The 22,870-nt window shown below is 36.8% G+C and overlaps 1 protein-coding gene and 1 long non-coding RNA gene across 2 annotated transcripts; one reads left to right on the forward strand and one right to left on the reverse strand.

The window, feature by feature from the left end:
- Window positions 1-117: 117 nt before the first annotated feature.
- Window positions 118-8,089, reverse strand: LOC149077257 (uncharacterized). Its single transcript, XM_089242365.1, has 6 exons — window positions 7,896-8,089; window positions 4,674-4,732; window positions 4,254-4,352; window positions 1,529-1,561; window positions 1,343-1,381; window positions 118-273 (listed from the first exon to the last, which is right to left on the reverse strand). Exons 1-6 carry the CDS (start codon window positions 8,029-8,031, stop codon window positions 118-120), a joined length of 522 nt encoding a protein of 173 aa, XP_089098491.1. The 5' UTR covers window positions 8,032-8,089.
- Window positions 8,090-16,044: 7,955 nt separating this feature from the next.
- LOC149077258 (uncharacterized) lies at window positions 16,045-21,709 on the forward strand. The gene is made up of 4 exons (XR_016194158.1): window positions 16,045-16,124; window positions 18,984-19,016; window positions 19,167-19,205; window positions 20,726-21,709. It is a non-coding gene; the product is annotated as an uncharacterized LOC149077258 (long non-coding RNA).
- Window positions 21,710-22,870: the final 1,161 nt, after the last annotated feature.

A 22,870-nucleotide genomic window follows, 5' to 3' on the forward strand; every position in this document is an offset into this window, starting at 1 on the left:
AGGGGCGTGTGAGCTGGCGCATTATCGTGAAGGAGCACCCACAACTTCACTTTCCAAAGTTCTAGTTGCATTTTTTTCTAACGGTACCATGAAGATGTTTAAGGACTCGCAGGTCGCTCATGGTGTTAGATTACCCGTCAAAACATCGCATTCCGATACTTCCACAGCCAGCTTATTTACCTTGATCTCGCCCCGTGTGACTTTTTCCATTTTTCTCGGATAAAGAATTTGAGTAAGGGAGTAAGGTTCCGAAGAAGAGCAGCGACGAAGGCACTGGAGAATGTGCGGAAAAAAATAGGCTTGCACAATTAGCATTTATATCTTTGTATGAGCAATGGCAAGAATGCATTATTGTGTGTGTGCACAGAGTAGTTACTTCGAACAAATCTCTAAATAAACAGGTTCTATCTTTATTCATTCTTCCGTAATAAAATAAGTCACATATAGTATTTCGCCACACAAGAATCCCCAGTAATCCATTTTTTCCCCCAAGTTGTTTGTGTGTGTGGCGCCCTTTTATTGTGTAAATTTGTAATGTATAAAATTTTTATTGCTATGGGTACATCAATTTTTAATCATAAAAAATTTCAAATCATATTGATGTATGCCATAAATAAAAAGTAGCGTTGCATCTAATCTGACCATAAATGTTCTGTTTTTTTTGTTCAGAATTTGCGTCCTTTCAAGTTCGCACGATTTTACTCTGGAAGTAATTTTTTTAAAAAATGTCCGAATTATTTTTTGTTTGCTTGCTTAAATGGAGTATGGTCGGTAGTGTGTACCAGTATTTTATAAGTTTGAAATCTTGTAAAGAACGCAAAATAGTTTAGTTTAGAGGCTGACCTATTCAATTATAAAAATTCACTGAAGTAACATTTTATGGTAACAAAATTTTATTTCCCAAATCAAACGTTAACAAATAAGCAACTTCGTGGAATAACTTTTTTTGGTCCAGGAAAATATAACAATAATATAGTGTAACAAAAATATGTGTTAGAACATTTGAAAATGGCGGATGAAAATAGACTGTCCCTTTAATAAGCTCAAATAGTGCCTCTGGTAGCACATTTTTCCTCGAATAACTTCCTTGAACAGTCCTAGAAATACATTTTAAAAACCGCAATTATTTAAAAGAAATTCAAAACATCCAACATATTGAGGCAATGTTTTCTTATATTATAAAACTTAAAATTATGAAGTTGGCGATTTTTTTTTTTTTTTTTTGATCGTCAAAGGAGATTATATCCCGTTGTTAGTCACCGGATACAGTGAATCTTATGTAATGATTCAAGTGGAATCAAAAAACTCTGTGAATAATCCATATTATGTGGCATAAACTCACCTCGAAATTCATCATCTCTCGTTTTTCTCCAGCTGAAAGCTAAAATAGAAGGTTTATTTAGTGTTAAAAAATTATATTCAGCGAGTTTTGAAAAATCTACCTTATAAAACCCATAAGAGAAATAATCACATGCATAACGATGTGTAAATACTCTATATCATTCTTTTTTAAATGGACATTGCTTACCTTGTGAATGTTCTGTCTGATGCATTCAAAAATCTGAAATTTAATATAAAAAAAACGGATATAATTTTAATTAAACATTAAAAACAAGCCAAATAAAAACTACTCTCGAAAGTTTATTGAAAGTTTAACTTTGATATCTCTAAGAGTTTCTGTAAATATCTGAAAAATATACCAGAAGACCACGTTTGGTGCAATAAAAATATGAATTTATTTGCTATTGTATTTTTCCAGACTGAGTATAGAGGCCTGATGACAGTAATTGTTATTGATTCGACTTTGTTTCAACCCTTTATTCGCTTCAAGCAACATCAGTTTCTTATATTTTTTTCAAGACATTGTATATTTATAATGTATATTATAAAGACATTGTATATTTTGAGCTCATTTCGTCATTGATGCTTCTAAGCAAGTCCTAAACATTTGATTTTTACTTGTGAGCTGTTAATGAAGTTTCTATAATTACCAGCAGATGGTTCAAATGTACGCATGTCTCCTATTTCTTAACAAGCCAAGCAAGAACGATTTTTGAACATTGCATTTTTGGAGTAATATACAGTACAATGTGTGGAAGAGACAGTGCTGGGCATTCTTCAACGATGATGGAAAAGTAAGTTGGCAAACAATGAATGACATTTCAAGCTATTCAAATCTCTGTAAATCAATGCAGTGTGTTTCCTGAAGTGCAACATCCCAAATTTTGATTGAATAGTGACGATAATTTTTTTTTGGCAGCATTCATGGTGCCTCATTTGCTTAGTAGAAGACCTCGATATTTTTCACCTCTGGATATTTTAACGCTTGAAAATTAAAGCGTCCTCAAATTGTGTTTCGTTTGAATGAAAAATCTCTAGAGAAAAAATGCTCTTTTAGTCTACAATTCCAGCCTGACCACGTTTTCTCAGGCAAAATATAGGGAATCGGGATTTCAAGTACGAAAAATCGGTTTTTGTCACCAAATATGATGCCAAAAGCAAGCAAAGTGGCCAATTATTGGAAAAATAATCACTACAGCAAAAAATGCGTCCCGAGAAAACGAGCATATATATATATATATATATATATAGTCATTCGTTGAAATTCCGAAAAATGTCCACGGGTTTTCCCTTTTATTCATTGGAATGTGCCATTACTTGATAAGCTACAGATTTTTCAAGTCTGTGAATTGGCACCTATGGATTAAGTACACTGTGGTCCAAAAAAAAAGTAACACAGAGAGAGAGATATAGACGACATTTTTCTCAGCATAGTACATCAAAGAAACAGATATTTTCTGGATATTATGCCGAGATGAACTCGGAAATTGAAATCATCTGGTCTCTGCTGGGACTCGAACCCAGGCTCTCTTGCAAACCGGGTGAGCATGCTTGCAAGAAGAGTCCTCTGGTTTACAAGAGGGCCTGGGTTCGAGTCTTGGCGGAGACCAGATGACATTTCTTTCCGAGTTCAAATTCGGCATAATATCCAGAACATCTATTTCCTTGAAAAGTAGCAAATTTTTCGTCACCCACTGAGCAAGCCTCAGGAGGAAGTGTGATCGGTTTACGGAAAATTCACCGACAACAATTCACCGCCATGCAATTCACCGATCAGCAATTTACCGTCATGCAGTTCACCGCCAGGAAATTTCACCGACAACAGTCTTGAAGCAACCGAGTCCGTGAGCAAGTGAAATATTGAGTGACGGAGCGAGTGGGTAAGTGAATGAGTGAGCTCACCCACTCGCTCACAGACTCAGTAGCTCTCCCGATCACTGACTCACTCGTTCCCAGACTCAGTAGCTCGCTCTATCATTCACTCGCTTACGGACTCAGTATACAGCTCGCTCTATCACTCACTCGCTTACGGACTCAGTATATAGTTCGCTTTATCACTCACGCGCTCTATCACTCCCTCACGGACACAGTAGCTTCGTCGAACTGTTGTTGGTGAATTTTCAGTCGATGAATTTTCCTAGCGGTGAATTGCATGGCAGCGAATTTTTGGTTGGTTAATTTTCCTGGCGGTGAATTGTTGTCGGTGAATTTTCCGGACACGAGTGTGATCTAGGTGGTTTCTGTTGTTTTGGATTAAGGTCAGCAATAATATGAAGTCTGCTGAGCATTTTCGCATACTTAATGACCGTCGATGGATATTTCCTTTTCTGGAGACGATGACATGTTCTGGAATTATGATGCCAAAATATATTTCTATCAAAATTTGAAAGAGCACGAATCAATCAAAGGTAAAATAATATTTTAATGGTATTTCTACTAGCATATTTTTTCACCATATTGAAAGGTAGGAGTCCCTCTTTAATCCAATCAATAGTCTATGGCAGTGGTTCTCTAACGTTTATCCCTCGCGGCTCTCTTGCCGAATTCATGGCACATCCGCGGCCCCCTAAAATATTTTGGTAGATATTTCCCCTGTACAAAAGAATCACTTTCAAGCATAAATAGGTGCACAAATCGATATCGCCAGCACGCCGCGGCTCACACTTCGAGAAAAACTAGACAATGGAACTCGTCACAGAGGTGTTTCAGGAATCATTCCATTCTTCTTGCATATAACATGTGTCTAGGTAAAACATCGATGAAAATTTGGCTAAAAATGGGTGTTTCATGGCTTCACAAAATTAATGGCATGACAAATGTTGAAGTCGATCCAATAAAAAGGTAATGTATGCGACTCTTTTTTTTTCTTGGCCGGACAGCGTGTTATTCATTAAAATAAGATATCAATATACCTGAGTGATCTTCGTGGAATCTTTTTCCAATTTCTCGTAATACACTTCGTCATCTTCCGCAATCAGAGCTTTACGACATGTAGCCAATCCAGTTTTAACCTATTTGTAACCACATTGAGATATATACCGATCATTTTAGTACACTCAAATTAGCATTAGTTTTTCATTACATGCAAAACGTACATCGAAAAACCATCTTTAATTATTACATGTGATGAAAAGTTGTGAAAGAAAAGCATGGCCGTTACGGTACCATCGGTTGCATTCGAGCGAATGTAACCGCTTACTGATTACATTTTTCAAGTTTTATAAAAGAATTTTCATAAAATTTTCATAGTAATAGTAATTAGTTTAATGCTGGCGTAACTAAAGATTTGTTGCAAAATAGGAAAAGAAATGCATTTTTGATAGATAACTCACTTCTTGAGCCATCTGACCTTCACACTGTTCGAAGCGTTTCCGAATCACCGTGTCTTTACCTATACAATTAAAACAAAATTATCATCAGAGAGATTGGTCTTCTAATTATTGCAATTATTTTCCATATTTCTAGCATTTTTAATTTATATTGAAGTTAATAAGTATAGATAAATATCAATATTTATGTGAATTCTATTTCCGTAGACGAAAAGAATCATTTAGAAAAAAGCCATTCAATCCTTTATCCACCATATCATGAAAGTAGAATAAGAAGAAAATTATAATAAATATATAATGATGTTAATAAATAATTATAGGAATTATTTGGAAGAGCAATTTGGTCCTAATTAAAGAAAAACTGGTTTTTTTTTCAAATAATTAGTTAGTAAGCAAGGGTCGTTTATTAATTAAGGTAAAAAAAGGGTGTTAAAAACTTTTTTTGGACAATTCTATTTCATTTTTGAACATTGTCCTTCAAGCTCCACACGCTTTTTACAATGTTTTGCAAACTTCTTTATCCGTCAGAGAATTACGTTTTCTCTAACCCCTTGAAAGTAGTCATTTATAGCTGTAATGGCCTCTCCATATTTAATGAAAAAAAAAATTCCCCACCAAACCAAACTTTCAACTTTAGGAACAGGAAAAAGTCACATGGGGCCATATCTGTAGAATGCAGTGGATGAAAGATTGGTGCAAAGTCTAATACATGTAATACAAATACAAAGGTCATAGCACAGAATGTTCAACGAGGAGGTGGTTGAAAAAAGATACCTATAAAAAAATATGGATGTCGAATACATATATCTAAACTATATCAAAAATATAACAACCCAATAATTACGATAAAATATGAGTAATACTTTATCGTAATTAAATCTGACCATAAAAAATTATGGTTGTATCTCCAATTTGGCCGTTGTAGTGGTGAATCTGTGAAATGAAGTATTGTCTTAAGACCTGTATACACTAGCGCGCGGATCATGCAATAAAAGCGTTCGCACTTGGTTGTTCCTACGGTGTTGTGGACGATTCTTGAGCTGTTTTCAATGGACCCACTTGGAATCGGTTTTTCAACGAACACAAAGGAAAGAAAAAAACACAAAGGAAGTTTGTGTGCCCATGAGCGGTTAGAACCGCTGCAGGAGGTCGTGCGTTGCAAGATCAGAGCGCTAGTGTATATGCGCCTTTAGTAAAAGAGGCTTTCATTTGTGCCACTCTTGGTCGTTTCGCCTGCAGTATGGAATAAAATTCCAAAGGGGCCGTTCAAGTATTACGTAAGCAAATTTTTAGCCATTTTTGACCCCCCCCCCCCCCTTGTCAGCAAAATTTCGTCATCGGCTCTGTCCCTCTGAATCCTAACTCATATTTTCATAAAGAGCGGTTGATGACGTAAACATTATCCAAACCTCTCCCCCCTTGTCATCAAAAGTCAGCAAATCGGAAACCCCCCTCCATCGATGATGACGTAATACTTGAATTACCCAAAGTATAAAATAATGTTTTCCCACTATTGTCTGACCCTTCTGAACGTAAACTATGTAGGCATTACCTTGAAAATCCTTGAAAATTGTTGTCATCACTTTTTTCCTTGCTTTTTAGTGCCGTTATACCACGCTCCAGTGCATATTTTCAAAATTTTGCTGCATATTTTGCACATTTCATAATTTTCGATAAAAAGTAAATTTTTCCCGCTATTCCAATTTATCTTCAGATTGGTTTTTCTGGTTCCCGCCTCTGACCAGAGCTCTTAGGGCTAGGATTTCCATGCACTAAAAATTATACGTCTTTGCTGATTGGTAAAAAATCCTGAAATCCACGAAACACGTTTTTTGACCGATCAGCAATGGCATTGAATGTTTAGAGCGTAAAAATACTAGTCCTTCAACGACACTAGTGTGTGGCTACCAATCGATTAATCATGTGAATCGGTGATAGTTGTTCGTGGGAAAAATTGATCCATGGGGGAATTTTTTAGCGTTTGGGGAACTTTTGAGAGTTTTATCAAAAATAAAAAAAAGAATTATCATTTTTTTTTTTTTTTTTTTTGCAAATTTGTGCAATGCTTTTCTAAAACTAAATACTTGGCTAAATGTTTTTACCAGGTGGCAGCACATTTATTCTGAATTTGTGGGAGTGTTCGAGAAAAATGCGAAAGAAAAGTATGATGTCATATCCGGTGCAAGGGAAAAACTGTTGCAAAAACATGAACATCGGTATTTGCATATATTTACATAGGATGATGTTCAAAATATCCACCGCGCATATCGAGGTATGCATGCGCACGCCGTGGAATGACATCAAGCCGTCATTTGATATAGCAGCGGATATGACGTCATATTACTTTACTTTCGCACTTTTCTCAAAAACTATGGGTCGTACAGGTATAGAGTTCTTTGGGCACTTTTTATGTATTCCAAGCGAGGAATCTGGCTGTACAGAGTTTGAGCTTTCTTGATGGGTTACCTTGTATATAGCCATGTATCACACGGCGATGGAAAAACCATGGATGTGGCGCCTACCGGACTGTCTTATATCAGCACATCGGACATTGGCTAGGGATCTCCAACCAATTCGCGAGTCTGCCGGGAAAAGCCAGAATCATTTTTGCTGACCAAAAAAGTCAAAGCAAAATAAATGTCAATTCTGCAAATGGTCAAACCTTTCAGCCATTTCACGAATTTGCCATCTTTCGGGCTTTGGCAGTAACATGTACAAGTACATGTTAAAGTCCAGGAACATTGGATCTGTATATCTCAGGAAAATGTTTAGACCTTCTAAAGTCTAAAAGTATCAGTGGTATTATAATTGGAGATTTCACGAAGATATTCATAAAGTTGAGAAAAGAATCATAGCAGTTTCTGAAGAGCCTTTTGGCATAATCCATGATTGTTTCAATCTTGTTACATGTATCTCTTCGTATATGCTTATTTCTGATGAACCAGGAGACCCGGTAAAAATATTCGGGAGCAGTTTCAAGATTTGTTCTGAATCACAACTACTGAAAATATAATTTGACAGCTAACTATTATCAATGTATAAAGCTATTTGGAAAATAATCGCTAGAGAACATGTTATTATCGTTGATAAGAACGTTTTTAGACAATTATCGGCTTTTGACACTAGTTGTCACGTTTAAATTACATTATTATAAGTAAACAGGAGAAACGCTATTGACTAATCAAAACGAATGAATCAACAACATAAAAATGTTGAAAAACTTACTATCGACGACACACTTGACAATATCGTATAGTTCCAGCCTCGTCATCGTGACAAGTTGATCTTCAGCCTTCTGTGGCATCGCTGAAGACACAGCGAATAACAGGCAGCAGGTTAGGATCACCAAACGAATCGCCATCGTTCGTAATTTGTGTCAGCTGCTCGAAGAAACGATAGAAAACCGTGTAAAAAGCGTTCGTCTCTGGAACGGTTTTTTATTGGATTCCGGACGTCCATGAACAGTTATCATATCGAAATCAACGAAAAACGGGTCACATATTAAACATATTATTGATAGAAGAATAATGTATTTCCGATGCGTAAAATTTCAAGGTTATTATTACCTTAAACTTTCGTTTTTTTTTTTTCTGTTTGAGTTAGTTGAGGACATTGGAATAAGGAAAGGCGTCGAATCCATCGGCGCGTACAAAGTCTTTGTAACAGTTCAAGCATTCATAATTAAATAAGCCAAGGGCGATTTTTTTTCCCCAGAGAATATCAGCTTTTTCCCCTCTTTTTATGTCTCATTTCCGTTGTTATCTCAGTAATATTCAGGGTTTTTTTAAACTGTCTCTGAAAATAACGGAAACAAGGAAACTGAAGGATTAAAAGATTAATCAATTTTGGAATTAAGATATCATTTCGCGTGTCTCAATTTCGCTATAATTAATCTCTTCGTTTTCTTTGTTTTAAAAAATGTCATAAATTCACATTTGTCTTAAACCCGTGCATCGAAATTTATGTCATTCATTTATTTTTAAATTTGTCTTCATTATGTAGTTATAACCACGATGTTTTTCAAGGACATTCAATATTTTCACATCCCCACAGAGTGAGTTTAGAATTTCGGATAAGTTGTAGCATTGTAGAATGTCATCTTGGAATCAAAATTCAAATTTACACTTATAAGTAAAAATAAATTTACAAAAGAACTGAAACGAAAACACTTAAGGTGTTTCGGATCTCGTATTGCTTCTATGATTTGTAATGTTGCGATTATTATAAAATGTAACCCTTATTCGTCAATAGTTACAGAAACATACTTTCAGCTGGAAAAAAATATTCAAACTTTCTTGACACTGGGGTACAACAGAAATGGCGACAGAACCACAGAAAAAGATTGCTACAGCAGGGAGTCCAACACCGATTGGTTAGCGCACCAACCACTCGGTGAGTATATAAAAAGGCTGCCATTTGGAATCGGCAATAAATTGTAGGTAACGGTCTAATCAACCCTCGTCAGCAGAAAAAGACCGTCCGTGGTGAGACAAAAATGATCAAATGATCATGAAGTATCCGATAACGTGCCCATTTAAGATAAGAAAGTATATACCCTGTCTTTGCTGAGCCCAACAAAAAAATTTCCATGTTTCTAAGTGCAATATTAGCCGAGCTATTTCAATTCAAAAAATGGTGAAAATGAGGAAAAGGACAAAGCCTATTTACCCATTTTAACGACGACTTTGATTTTTTTTAAAAACAAAAATAATGAGTGGAACCACTTCCACCATTTATTGGCAAAGAAAAAACTTAAAATTTAGAATGGCAATTTTTTTTACAACCGGCGTTAATGGGTTAAGCGACAAACTCGAGAAAAAATTCGAAACATTCTTTTGCAGAAAGATATCTACTCTGTAATATAAAATCACAAACTCGAAAAGGGCTTGCGCGCTTACTTCGGTTCGGTTCCTTGAAGCGATTTTTTGTCAAATTATTATGAAGTGCCGTGACTAACTGAAGCTTGAAAACCATTAAAGCCACTATGTTAAAGTATTTAACAGTTTGTAATTTTTGTAATGTTTGAGAACGTGAGTGTCAACTGTATATTACTGTTTGAGGACTACTATGTAATAATATGCAGCTGGTTTTGTCAGATAACCGATTTTAATGCATCTGCCTGCCTTTAGGAATAATTTTCTTTTAAAGTCATTTTGGGTAAAACAAATGTGGTTTCGGTATGGAATAAAATTAAGAAAATAAATGTTATTTCATGAATATTTTGGCAAAAAAAAATTATTTTCAATTTTGTTTGTAAAATTATACCATATTTTTTTAGTACTTCTGGCTAGACATTGTACACTAAAAACCATTGCTTGTATCAACATGTTTTTCACACAGATTATTGTATCGTTGTAAGCCTGTTGCTCTCTGTGGGAAGACGTGTTATCGGTGAGATCACCCCGCATTTGCGCCTCGAAGTTGGGAACCACAGTAAAACCCACATCAGCCGACCACCACTGCGGCAACAGTGCGATTTCATTACCGGATTTAGATAATTATATTCGTTTTACTTAATCGACAATAACGTAGAATAACCGCATTTTTTTAAATGAATACAAAATCGATTTCAGTTTTTTTTAAGTAATCCGTCATTTGAAGGCAAGCATTTGCCTTAAACACGCATCCACGGCAAAACGATTTCACATAATTGAAAATTAATTTGCAAATCACAACAGTCTAGAGCACTCTTATGCAGTGTTAGCCAATACGCATGTAGATGCGTAATTCCGTTTTACTTCACGCATCAAAATTCCGTTTTACTTCACGCATCAAAATTCCGTTTTACTTCACGCATCAAAATTCCGTTTTACTTCACGCATCAAAATTCCGTTTTACTTCTCCAAATTTTGATGAGGAGTGAAACTACTCCTTCAAATTCCAGGTAATATTTTAAGTAGAGTTATTTCTCACTGATAAAAATAATACCCCTTTTTTTTTGCAAAAATACCCTTAAATTTTAGAAAGAAGTGAAATTACCCTTCAAGATTATATTTTCCGATAACACTGCGCTTATGTATAACCTTCACAGTGATTTTTTTTTTCTTTTTAGTTAACAACTAATGTCTAGAAACAGTTAACGAAGCGTTGAAAAACCGGTGATTTACTGAAAAGTAAAAGAAAAACAACGAAAGTCTCTCAAAAACACAAAAAGATAACGAAAACCACTTCGTTGAGAAATCAATAGTTTTCTTAACGGTATATAGTGTTGTTTTTCAATATTATTTTCGATCAAAAATTATAATTTGGTATGTTTCTGAAACTATTGTTTTGTGTGCTTATCGTTCTGGACCTGTTGAATGCTGTCCGAAACCAATCCGAACCGGATAAACTGGTGACGATGGAAGCTCAAGAGCTCTATGAGATCGTTAACTGTGTTGCCCAATGTGAGTTCTCTCGACTTTTTGTTATAATGTTTGTAGTACGGTAAATGCGATAAATCAGTAACTATGCGTAATCGGAAAGATAGATAAATTTATCACTTTTATCGCCGATTATGCATAATATCAAGCGCCGTTGCTAAATTTGATAAATGCTAAAATTTTTTTATCACTTTTACCGGTGGTTACACGTAATACCCAAGCGTACCCGGTAAATTTGATAAATACTTAAAATTTATCGCTTTTACCGATGGTTATGCACAAAACCCTAGTGTAATTGGTGAATTAGATAATTATGAAAAAAAAAAACTAAATGTCTCGGTGATATGTTTGATGAACATAATCCGACCTCGATGTAACGAACTCCTATTTAATGACTACCACAATATAACGATGTTTTTCGAATCCTGTGTCTGTGCGAATCTGTTGAATGAGAACTGGTGAAAATTCGTTAATTTGAAGAATTTGTTAAACGGGAGTTCGTAGCATCGATTCCATGAAATTTGTTAAATGAGAGTTCATTATATCGGGATACGATGGTAAATTTTGTTGAATAGGAGATTTTATATCGAGGTCCGTTCTGAAATTCGGTAAACAGGAGTTTGTTACATTTTGGTGTAATTGTATAGTAAAAATTGGTAAATCAGAAAATTTGTGCAATCAGAGTTCGTTATATCAGGGGATGGTGGTTAATGTTATATAAGAGATCTTATATCGGGGTGTGATAGAAGAATTTGTTAAATGAGAGTTTGTTAAATTGGGATTCGATCCTAAAATTTGGAATATAGGAGTTCGTTATACAGAGGTTCAATTTTATAATTTGTCAAATAGGAGTTATTTTGAGGATGTTCGGAAAAATTCTATAAATCAGAGTTCATTATATCTGGTTCAGACTCTGGCTGCCAAGTACGGTCATCCGATTAATAAATCTCTTCATGGTAATGAGACCGACTTATCATATTTACCAATACGGCAAATGTGATTAATTTATTTTAATTTAATTTAATTTATTTTATTAATTTGCCATGTTTATATACCAACGACTCTTGGGCATAATGCATAATCACAGGTGAAAGTGATAATTTTTAGTATTTACCAACGACGCTTGGATATTATGTATAATCGCGATAAAAATGATAAATTTAGGAAAGTTTATCAAACTTGCCAAAATGGTCGGTGATTATATGTAATAGGCGGTGATTATACATAATAACTAGATCTATCACATTTTCCGTAACATATAAATTGAAAGCCGAAACGGTTCTGTTTCATTCATATAAACTAGCAATACCCTACATTCATATTATTACAGTATATGAATTTCACATCCATCGCGTAGAATAGCGTTTCTCAGCCTATGGGTCCAGGTCCAGAACTAGAGTGGGGCGGGGGCCGAATCCCCCGGACGGAAAATTTAGGGGGTGACAGTTTTAGGTGGGAACAAGATTATAGCATTATCGAATTTTAAAGTTGTGGGGGCTGCGAAATAATGTTTGCCCCAGGTGGCCAAAAGCCTAGTTATGGCCCTGTATGGGTCTGTGGGCCATCTCTGATCCTCGAAGATGTACAGGCAGACTTTGTGTAATTTTATTTTAATTTAAATAAAAATTATTCAATTGCATGCAATTAACATTAGTAATATCCTCATGAGTTCAGCAAAAACTCAACGTGACCTTTCCTGTATCGAGGAAAAACCCCCTGTAAATTGTGATGCTAAATACGGATCATTGATAATTGTTGCCAAAAATGTGGTAATTATCAAACTTTCCAATAATTCGTAAAGGTTGTTGCTGAAGGTCGAGGAAATATAAAGGCAACTGCAAGAAACAGTAAACGAAAATGTATTTCACGAAAAAAAAAAAGTTGATCTTGAATAGGGTGACCATGTGTCATTGATAAAAATACGGGACACATGGAGTTTAAATACAAAATACGGGACGTTACCATAAGTCGGAAAATTCGATTATTGCTAAAACTGCTGAAAAACTAGCAATAGGAGTGGAATAAAGCGATACTGGGGGACTTCTCCCAGAAAAAACACCGAATAATAAGAGGTGAATAATTATAGCCATAATTATCATTATAAAACTGATATATTAGGAAAATTATGTGCGTGTACGATTTTTGTAAGGATGAAAGATTCAAATAAAACACATTAAATAAAACAATCGGCCAAAAATACAGGAACGTAAATGAAAAATACCAGTCATATCAACACCACCTATAGAAGGTAGCCTCTGCACGAAGCTTGTGACGCTATTGAAGAAGGCTATTTCACCTATAGCCATTTGATATACAGCCGAATCCCGTTATAACAAACTCCAAGAGACAGGAGGAATCACTTCGCTATAATGAAATTTCGTTATAAAGGAATTCCAGGTTTTAGCATTGTTTCTATGTAAACTTATCTGGGGGATTAAAAAGTGTTCGCTAAAACGAGATTTTCGCTATAATGGTATTCGTTGAAACGGGATACCACTGTACTGCATGCAAAAAAGGTAAAAAATATCACGTGCGTCGTCCTGCTATATCGAATTGCAATAGGCGAAATGGCCTTCTTCAGCGACGTCACGAGCTTCGTGTGGAGGCCGCCTTCTGCAGGTGGTGTTGGTTATATGGTCTAAGTTAGTGAGTTTTTTCAGACATTTTGCTACTACTAAACCACACATGCACCTCGATCTCATACCACTGCGGAACGTCTAACGAATTGGGATGTGCGTGTACGTGTTGTAAACATAATATGAAGTTTGTTTCTGTGTAATGCTTGTTATGTATAGAGCTGTCATCTTTAATTAAAAATGTCTTTACTTTAAAAAGTAAGACATTTCACTGGTTAAAAAAGGTTGAGAAACGCTGGTTTAGAGTAATCTACTACTATTGATCCAGTCAGTGGTTCTCAAAGTGTGCGTCGTGGCTCCTAGGGTCGTCGCTAACCTCTGTCAGGGGCGTCGAGAGGAGTTGGTAAATAAATGTATGTGCGCCCGTTCAGTGCTTTGAAGTTATTCTTTTCTAGTCTGTATTGGGTAGCTGTGGATAAGGCCAAGGGAGTTACGGATAGTAAAAGCATGAGAACCGCCAATATATACGGAATATCCAAGGATGATGTCACTCACCTAGACAGAGGAGTGACATCATCCTCGGATAAGTCTGGTGGCAGTGTCAGCAGTTGTGAGCTTTGACATGAGTTGGGTCCGACCGTCGATGTACGGTCCCGTTCAATGCACACGAGCTCCAAGGAAAGATTGAGATATTCGTTTCCTTTGTAGTCTAATGATCTAGGGCATTCACCCGAAAAGTGAAAGGACGTGGGTTCGATTCCCTGCAAGGGCGGTTGAATTTTCTCTCTTTCATAAATATATCTTTGCATCAACCAGCTGTTGAAAATCTTCGTGTACGGAACAATTTAGGTTCTCAACACCTTACGGCCGTATTCACCGACAAATTTTAAACTACAATCGCAGGTAAAAGTATTAGAGGTCGACACGGATCGGTAAAAATCCCGAATTTAACCAATCCATGTCGATCACCAATCCTTTCACCTGCGATTGTAGTTTAAACTGTGTCGGTGAATACGGCCGTTAATTAGTGCAAAATTCTTAATGATTGAGGCAGTGGTTTTGGAAGTGTGCGTTGTGGCTCCTGAGGGAGTGTCAACCTTTGTCAGGGACGTCGCGGTGAGCTGGTAATTTGGCATGGGCTGTTTGATACTCTGCAGTGACTCTTTGTTAAATAAATTCTAGGAAGCTGCGGATAAACACGTTTACTACTACTACTACTAAACCAGACATACACCTCGTCGATATTCCTCTGCGAAACTTCTAACTAATTGGCACATGTTGGAATGTGTGCGTGTAGTGAACCTTCTGTGAAGTTTGTTATGTGTAGTGCTGCCATCTGCATCGATTTTTTTCTGACTTGGCAGGAAGTGTAATGATTGAATAGCATACTGTTGTAGGCATGTTGCTCTGTGCGGCGAGACATTTTAACGCTGACTAAGCACTGGTGAGAAGGAAGAACGCGTGGCAAAAAAGTTTGAGAAGTCCTGCCGGCGTATCACGAATGACGATCTCTTGTAGCAATCGACATTTTGAGGACCCCTCGGTACATTAAAATCAGCTGTTCAAGTCTTGTAAGGATTCTTATAAGTAAATATAAACTCTGTCAAGTTTTTAATTGTCCCAGTGCATTTCTCTGCCCGGTAGATCGTGGTATCAGTAAGGCGCCATTGCAGTCGAGTATGAAATTAAATTTTTTTTAATTTTTTGCTCGATGTCCAGGCGCTCTTCGGCAGGAGGCATCTTAAAATAGCAGTGACAGGGGCAGAGGCGTAGAGAGGAAGGCACTCCCAAGGCTAGTCCCCCTTCCCTTCCCCCACGGAAGACGACAAAAAATTTAAAATATTTTCATAAAAAATATAACAAATATAATAACATGTAATATGAGATCTGGTTGAAATTTTCAAGAAGTTGCTTGGTAGGGCCTCAGAAAAATCAATTGGCCCGGGGACCCATGATACTCTTAAGACGGCCCTGTCTACGGTGCCACGGCCATCGTTTTGGAATCACTGCCTCAGAAGAGTTGCCTATTTCTCTAGTTATTTTTCTCTTAATTCCAGCCCACGATCTACAGATTTGGAGGAAAATGGACGTCTGTAAGACCCTGCTGCCATATCAGGCTAGTACATCAAATTTTCATTTACTGAATATGTATTAATTACACAGGATTTACAGGAAAATTTTTCTTAATGAGTGCTATTTGCCTAATTTGGAAATACTTTTTTTTTGTTTTTCATGAATTATTTCAACTTTTTTTCCCTCTTCTCGATATTCCAAGACATTTTTTAATGAAATTATCGTAAATTTATATTGTAAATTATTGAGAATTCGCACATGATACGAGACTTAAATATGTTCAATGTCAAATGTCATCGGAAGTATTTTCAGATCATTCAATGCGGATCTATTTTCATACTTAGACCATCGTGGCTTTCCGTAGATGCCATGTCAGATTGGTGACTAGTGACTGGAGCCAGGTGTGGAACGTAATGGCTGCCGATTCCTCGAGGATAGTTGCGGTGAGTAATTTCAGTAGCAATTTGGTTATCTTTGTTTCAGAATTAGGAGCCAAATACAGTGAACCTTCCCCCTTTTGTGGACACCGGCGGGACAAGAAAAATTCATCCGTAAAAGAAGAGTGATCAAGGGGTTTGCAATGCATACTCATTATACAAGAAAAATTATTATTTGGTCGCGACAGAGAGAAAGTGAGGTATCCGTTAAGAGGGGGGTTTTACTTTACAGTGAAACCTATCTGAATAAGATGGCCACCTTATAGGTCCAATTTCTTCTGGTTTGGAATTTTTTAGTTCATGTTTATGCGTCCGAGTGGTGCAGTTAATAAGATGCTCGTCTATACCACGATGAAGGCTGCCGTTAGGTCCTCGGGTTTGATCCTGAAGAACGACATGGATACTTAATTATTATACTGTTATTATTATACCTTTCCCCACAGGCCACCGATAGATGGCTCCTTCATTTCCGACTTAACTCGATCGGTAGTAAATTACTGTATGGTGATATGACTGGAGTTGGTGTGCGCCATTAAGTAGTTAACGTCTATTAACACACTTGAATCCTCAAAAAAAAATTTTCGAGCTGATTTTTTTTTCATAGTTAATGACACGTATAGAAAGCCTGAAATATCATTTAAAAAATCCATCTCAAATTTTACTGCTTATACAGGACCTTAAAGAGGCCGTATAGAGCCTCAAAAATCACCCATAAAATATATGTATTGAAGTAGTATCACTTTTTCAGTGCATAACTACCTTTTTTGTGATTCAAACTATGGTAAGGAAAAAAATCGGGTTGCAAACTTCAAGGTGAAAAAAAGAAATGTGAATAAAACATTTTTCAACAAACCAGTTAAATCACAACAAACAGTTATTGCAAAGAATATAGCGTCGTCTTATTTATGCAAAGTCGATTCTAAATTTTTATCTTCAATCCAGCTGCAATACTGAATTTCCAAAGGACCCTTTGCATACACGAGAAGCTACTACGCATTTAAGGGTTAATCCTCTTACCGGCATTGATGAAGTATCTAGCCTCATAAAAAGTCTCATATTTTAACAATGACAATCCCTCCTCCTAACCAGGTCATGGCCCGCCGCTCTGTCTCAATGAAGGGATTTTAACAGGTGGTCAGAGACCTGGGCCATGCCGTGAAATGCACGTGCATGAGCTCATACCAAATATTTTTAGTTATTCAATACGCAAAAGAAATATTTTTAAAAGAATTCTAGCGCATTATTATTCTGCTTTTTATTCCTTATCAATTGCAGAGAAAATTTTCCAGTGAGTACAATTATGTACAGGGTGTATTTACTACCTACCCCCGGAGGTAGTAAATTGTAACACAATTGACACGTTTAAAAAGAAATACGATAAACATGTTGGGGTAAATCGAGAAGCTATCCATTCTTAGAATAAGACAACCATAAGTATTCTTTATGGGCATTGTATAATATTTTATCATGTGTATATATTGTTTATAATTTGTGTTAATTGCATTTTTAATTGGGTTGCTGTTTTTTTTTTAAATATATGACATCCATATTTTTATGGGCGCCTTTTTATCAGCCACCTCGTTGGGCATTTTGCCTGTTGTGGCGTTGTATTTGTATTTATTTGTATTATAATTTAAGTTCCTGAGTACTTGGCCAGTACTCTGAGTAGTTTTTCTCAACAACTGCTAATCCAAATACAGCCAAATTTTTAGGATATTTTAATGAGGCCATGGGAAAAAGATTTATGAAATAAAAAAGTTCAATTTTCGACCACCAGGTGAATAAGTGGGGCTTTTTATTGAATTTTCCTTTTTTTCGTGGTCCATATAACGTATATACAGAGTTTCAATGGAATACGTCTACTAGAACGGGTGGTACATGGGTCCGAGAAGTTTCAACCGTTCAAGTAAACGTATCCCATAAAACTTTGGTTTCATGCCCCCAAAGATGCTATACCACAGAATAAACAATCGGACATTTATTACATTTCATGTGGTGATTGTCCTCTTGGTTACCTAGGACAGACAAGGAGACCCATTAAAGCAGGATTAAATGAGCACGCTCGCTGTGCTAAGAATCAGGAATGTGAAAAATCGACCATCGCCGCTCACTTTTGGCAAAGAGAGCCATAGATTTAAAGTTCACGAAGCGTTGATTTAGATTTCTACGAAGGCACATATATTCGAGCCTTCAAAAATATACTAGTAAACGATAATAAATCTACACCACCAATCGCAACGCCGTGGCTTAAATTCATTACGAGCGGGAATTCTAAGAAAACTTGAATAGATATCAATCAGGTAGTTATCTTCCGCAAGCGTCCTATCAGGACCCAGCATTGTTATTATCACACGCAAGCTCTCACCTTCATTCCGACCGCGACGTTTGAAGTGAGCAGACCTACTTTTTTTCCGCTGAGCAACCGAGAGTTAAGATTTAGTATTCAACCCAAGTGGGATCCTCGGTCAGCGTGATTAGTGGTTTAATATTTTTTCCTGTGAATACGATACCCATTGTGTGTCGAAAATGCATTAGGAATTTTGTATTTTTCATGTATTTGCCTTATTCGTTGATGTCTTCTTAATAAACTTGGTGTACACGCTATATGGACCATGGGAAAATGTAAAATGCAATTAAAAAAGCGTCACTTCGTCACCTGGTGGTCGAAAATTGAAATTTTTTTATTTCATAAATCTCTATCCTGTGGTGTCATTAAGATATACTAAAAATTTGGCTGTATTCGGATAAGCACTTTTCGAGAAACACTACTCAGAGTACACGGGAATTTTAATTGTAATAACCCTGTATTGTAGATATAATTTACATTTATGTCTTTAATTTTCAATAATAGCTTTATATTTGCAGCTTCATGAATGCATAAAGGCGAAAACTACTAAAGTGAGTGAAATTCAACAACAGGAATAAGTTATTTCAAACGCTAAAATCATATAAATAATATTATTACAAGTAATATGATAGATTGAGAGGATTTAATAGATAAGAAATAGTGACAAATTACGATTTTTCTCTATTCTACCTTTATTGCAGTTCACGTCTGATGAAATAGTGGAGATACTCAAATTCGAGGTAATGTTTTTGTTTTTAATTAACATTCAGCATTTTTCTTACTCATTATGTTGATGGATGATCATAGAAATTTTCTAGCTTTGGTCATGTAGCTAATGGTCATTGTTAACAAAAGAAAAAAAAAGAGAAAAATTCTTGTTCCCAAGGGAATTTCAATTGTTTTATAGCGATCTCTTGTATGCTGCATTTGGATTACCATTTGAAGTTTTCTAATGATTTTAATTACTACTTTTCAGTCATTGTACAGGGTGGGCAAAAAGTCTGTTTTAAAAGAAAAGTCCGTTTTAGTAGAAAAATAACCGAAATAAAAAAAACGGTTTGCAAGGCTAGCATTGCTAAAGGTCACTGGAATGTTTTTAAGACAGGAAAAAAATATTCAAAAAACAGCCGATAGGTAGCGTTGGTACGAGCGACTTCGGTGGAAATATGGGAAATATGCAAATGAGACGGTTATAAGAACTTGCGCTCCTGATCCACAACCACTGAATGAGGACCTGCTACACTCTGCCGTTGCTGGATTTGTGACTCGCCTGCAACGTGTTATCCCCCTGTGGTGGTGGTCATGTGGAACACATACTTCTATAATAAACGATTTGGAGGCATTTTGTTCGTTGTTTGCGTATATTTTCTTTGACTTGTGTACGTCAGCGCAGGGGCGTAGCCAGAAATTTCGTTCGGGGGGGGACCACTTTCATTTCGGGGGGGGGGGACCAAAGTGACAGAACAATAGATTTGGCCATCTTTTTCCCTTTTTTCGGTCATTTTCTCACATTTCGGGGGGGGACCAGACCCCCAAGTCCCCCCCTGGCTACGCCCTTGCGTCAGCGCCACCTATCGGCTGGTTTTTGAGTTTTTTTCCTGTCTTAAAAAATTCCTGTGATCTAGCGATGCTAATCCTGCAAACCGTTTTTTATTTCGGTTGTTTTTCCAGTTTTTTTGAATTTTTAAAGTTTTTATGGACTTTACCTACCCTGTATTAAGTATAACTATATTTAAAAAACAGTTTTCTTTGTATTTTAAATTAATAGTAAATATCAGCCGTCATTTCAACCTTCCCAGGAAGGGAGGGAAGCAAAGCACATGCGCGCGCACACACGCACGCACGCACACATACCATCCTTAGTGTATTTTCGAAAGTCAGGGGGCCGTTGCTCCCCCCCCCCCAAATGATGGGCCTGGTGAATATGAGTCACAATTTTTTTTGTTTATGACAAAAAAAATTGTTACTACATTACTACTAAAAATTTACTACAGTAAAACTCAAGTTGGACATCTGAAATCTGTCCAATTTAGAGAGGTGTCCAAGATATAGAGGCACATTCAGATTGTGTATTGTGGACATTCTATGTCTTTATGGATTCTATGACATTCTATGGATTATGGTTGGTTTCATCCAATGTGGGGAGGTGTCCAGCGCACAGAGGTGTCGAAAATGACAAGTTTTTCTGTACATAAATTAATTAATATTCATTATTATTGTATGCCAATTAATTTTTTTTTCTTTGAATCACAATTAATAGGAATGCTCAAGGAAACTGTACGCAAAAGCTTGTGGTGATCATGAATTGGTCAAGATTCCTGTAGAATATAGGCAAAGAAAAATGAAGCCATAATAACCAAGTTCAAATTTTCTGCTGAAAACTGAATATATTAGTTCCTGTGTGAACCCTCATTTCGGGATTTGAAGACAGTTTCTCTCTCTCCAACATATGTGAACATACGAAGGGTTTTTTTTAACAGCTGGCTGATGGGAAGATATATTTAGAAAAGAGATGAATTTCAACTCTCTGCTCCTGTGGGGAATCGAACCCATGCCCTTTCACTTACCGGGTGAACGCACTAGGAAATGAATATCTCCATATTTCCTTGGAGCTCGTGTGCACTGAACCATCTGGTCGCCTTGTCAGCTTTGGCCTGAGAAGGTCCGACCGCCCATGTACGGTCCCGTTCAGTGTACACGAGCTCCAAGGAAAGATTGAAGGATTCATTTCCTTTGTAGTCAGTCTAGTGCGTTCACCCGGAATGTGAAAAGACGTGGGTTTGATTCCCCGCAAAGGCAGTTGAATTTTCTCTCTTTGGATAGCGGAGAGTGACATCATCTTCGAATATGTGAACATGTAGATATCGGTGATTGTTCACTGTCAAATTTTCAATTTAATTGTCAAATTAAAATTTTTTGTTATCCCGTTTATTCAAAAATGTGCAAACACCTAGAAATTTTCTCCTTTTATACCTCCACATTCTCTATCAAATTTAGGGGTGCCTCTCATGTGATAGGTCACGACCTCCTAGATGAGTGTTTCTTAAACATTTTCCGCCCACGGTCCTCTTTGGACCATATTTTATTCTCGCGGTCTCCCGCTGTAAACGAGAAATCTCGATGATTAATAGTAAGAGTTAGGACCACGAAAGAATTTGTACTAAGCGAGAAACGTTCTAAGCGGAAATTTTATGAACGGCATTCACTGCATAAGGAACAAAATTTTTAATGTAGGCAAATATATAGGAAACAAATATTGATATAAATATATATATATACACAAATACAAGGCCACAACAGGCAAAATGCCCAACGAGGTGGCTCAGAAAAAGATGCCCATAGATCTCTGAATCTCTTGGCTAGAGTTCACTGAGAAAATCCTCGTGAGCCCTGAAGCGAATGAATGTTCTGGGGGTCAGTTGACCCCGTACTTGAATTAAGAGCTTATATACAGTATTTACACTCTCGTAAATCATAGTATAACTCATCATGTAGGCTTCATATGGAATTGAGGTGGCTCCGGGCAATGCTTGGATAGGCTCATGTGTTTAAGATAACCCTGGGTTTTATATGCAGTTTTGTTAGATTCTGAAATTACAATTTTTTCTGTCTATTTTTCATAAAAAACCTCATTTCTGCACACATCTGAATTATTCTTCATAGTTCTGGGGGCCAGAACTCACCACTCGCCACCACTAACCACCTTTAATGGCTTCCCTTCTACTTAATTTCCACAACCTCCGTGGCAACCTCGAAAAATGGTGATTCATGTAAATAAATCACAATTGTAAATCACAGGTTATAAATCACAAAATCATCGTAATAATCGTCATAATCGGGAATAGTTCTTGATAAAATTTGATCTGCTTCTCTTCAGGGATTTTGATTGGATCAGTAACTATCACATCAATGAAAGCTGTCAATCTGCGGCTGGGTTGATCTAATTGCTGCACCGTGTAATTTGATTTGGTCAAAAGACATTCGTCAGTAATTGCTGCCTGTATCCAGCTTTTCGATAAGCCAACATGGATCAAACTATTCTCGACTACTCAGGCTCCTCTTCTCTAAACAGATGTACGAGATCGCTGTCTGGGTGTAGTTTACGTCGTAGTCTAGGGGATCTCCTAACTGGCATAGGTGGCTCTCTATCTGGTTCTGGCTCCGAGACTGTAGTTCTGATATCCTCAGGGTGCTGTTCTAGAAAGCTGACCAGTTTACGTATTTTACTTTTCGAATCTTCCCGCTTCAGGATGCACTCAAGCTAAGGTATTCGCAAATGTTCAGCTGGCTCTCTGAAGTGGAAAGCCGTTGTCTTGGGGCATAGAGTTGCGTAGTGAAGAGGCGTGCCTATGGCCAAACATGAGCATTTATCACTGGGGATTGATTTAAACCTATGAAGGTTAGC

The sequence above is a fragment of the Pholcus phalangioides genome, unplaced genomic scaffold (assembly GCF_987345545.1).
Source record: "Pholcus phalangioides strain wild (caught in Gottingen) unplaced genomic scaffold, Ppha-v1.0 ptg000015l_1, whole genome shotgun sequence".
Lineage (NCBI taxonomy): Eukaryota > Metazoa > Arthropoda > Arachnida > Araneae > Pholcidae > Pholcus > Pholcus phalangioides.

Bases quoted from the DNA above. Each gene is read 5' to 3' on its own strand.
- LOC149077257 (XM_089242365.1), bottom strand. From the start codon at position 8,031: ATGGCGATTCGTTTGGTGATCCTAACCTGCTGCCTGTTATTCGCTGTG. The intron at 4,733-7,895 runs GTAAGTTTTTCA...TTAATTGTATAG, and splicing joins TGTCAAGTGTGTCGTCGATA to GTAAAGACACGGTGATTCGG. The intron at 1,562-4,253 runs GTATATTGATAT...ATTAAATTTCAG, and splicing joins ATTCCACGAAGATCACTCAG to ATTTTTGAATGCATCAGACA.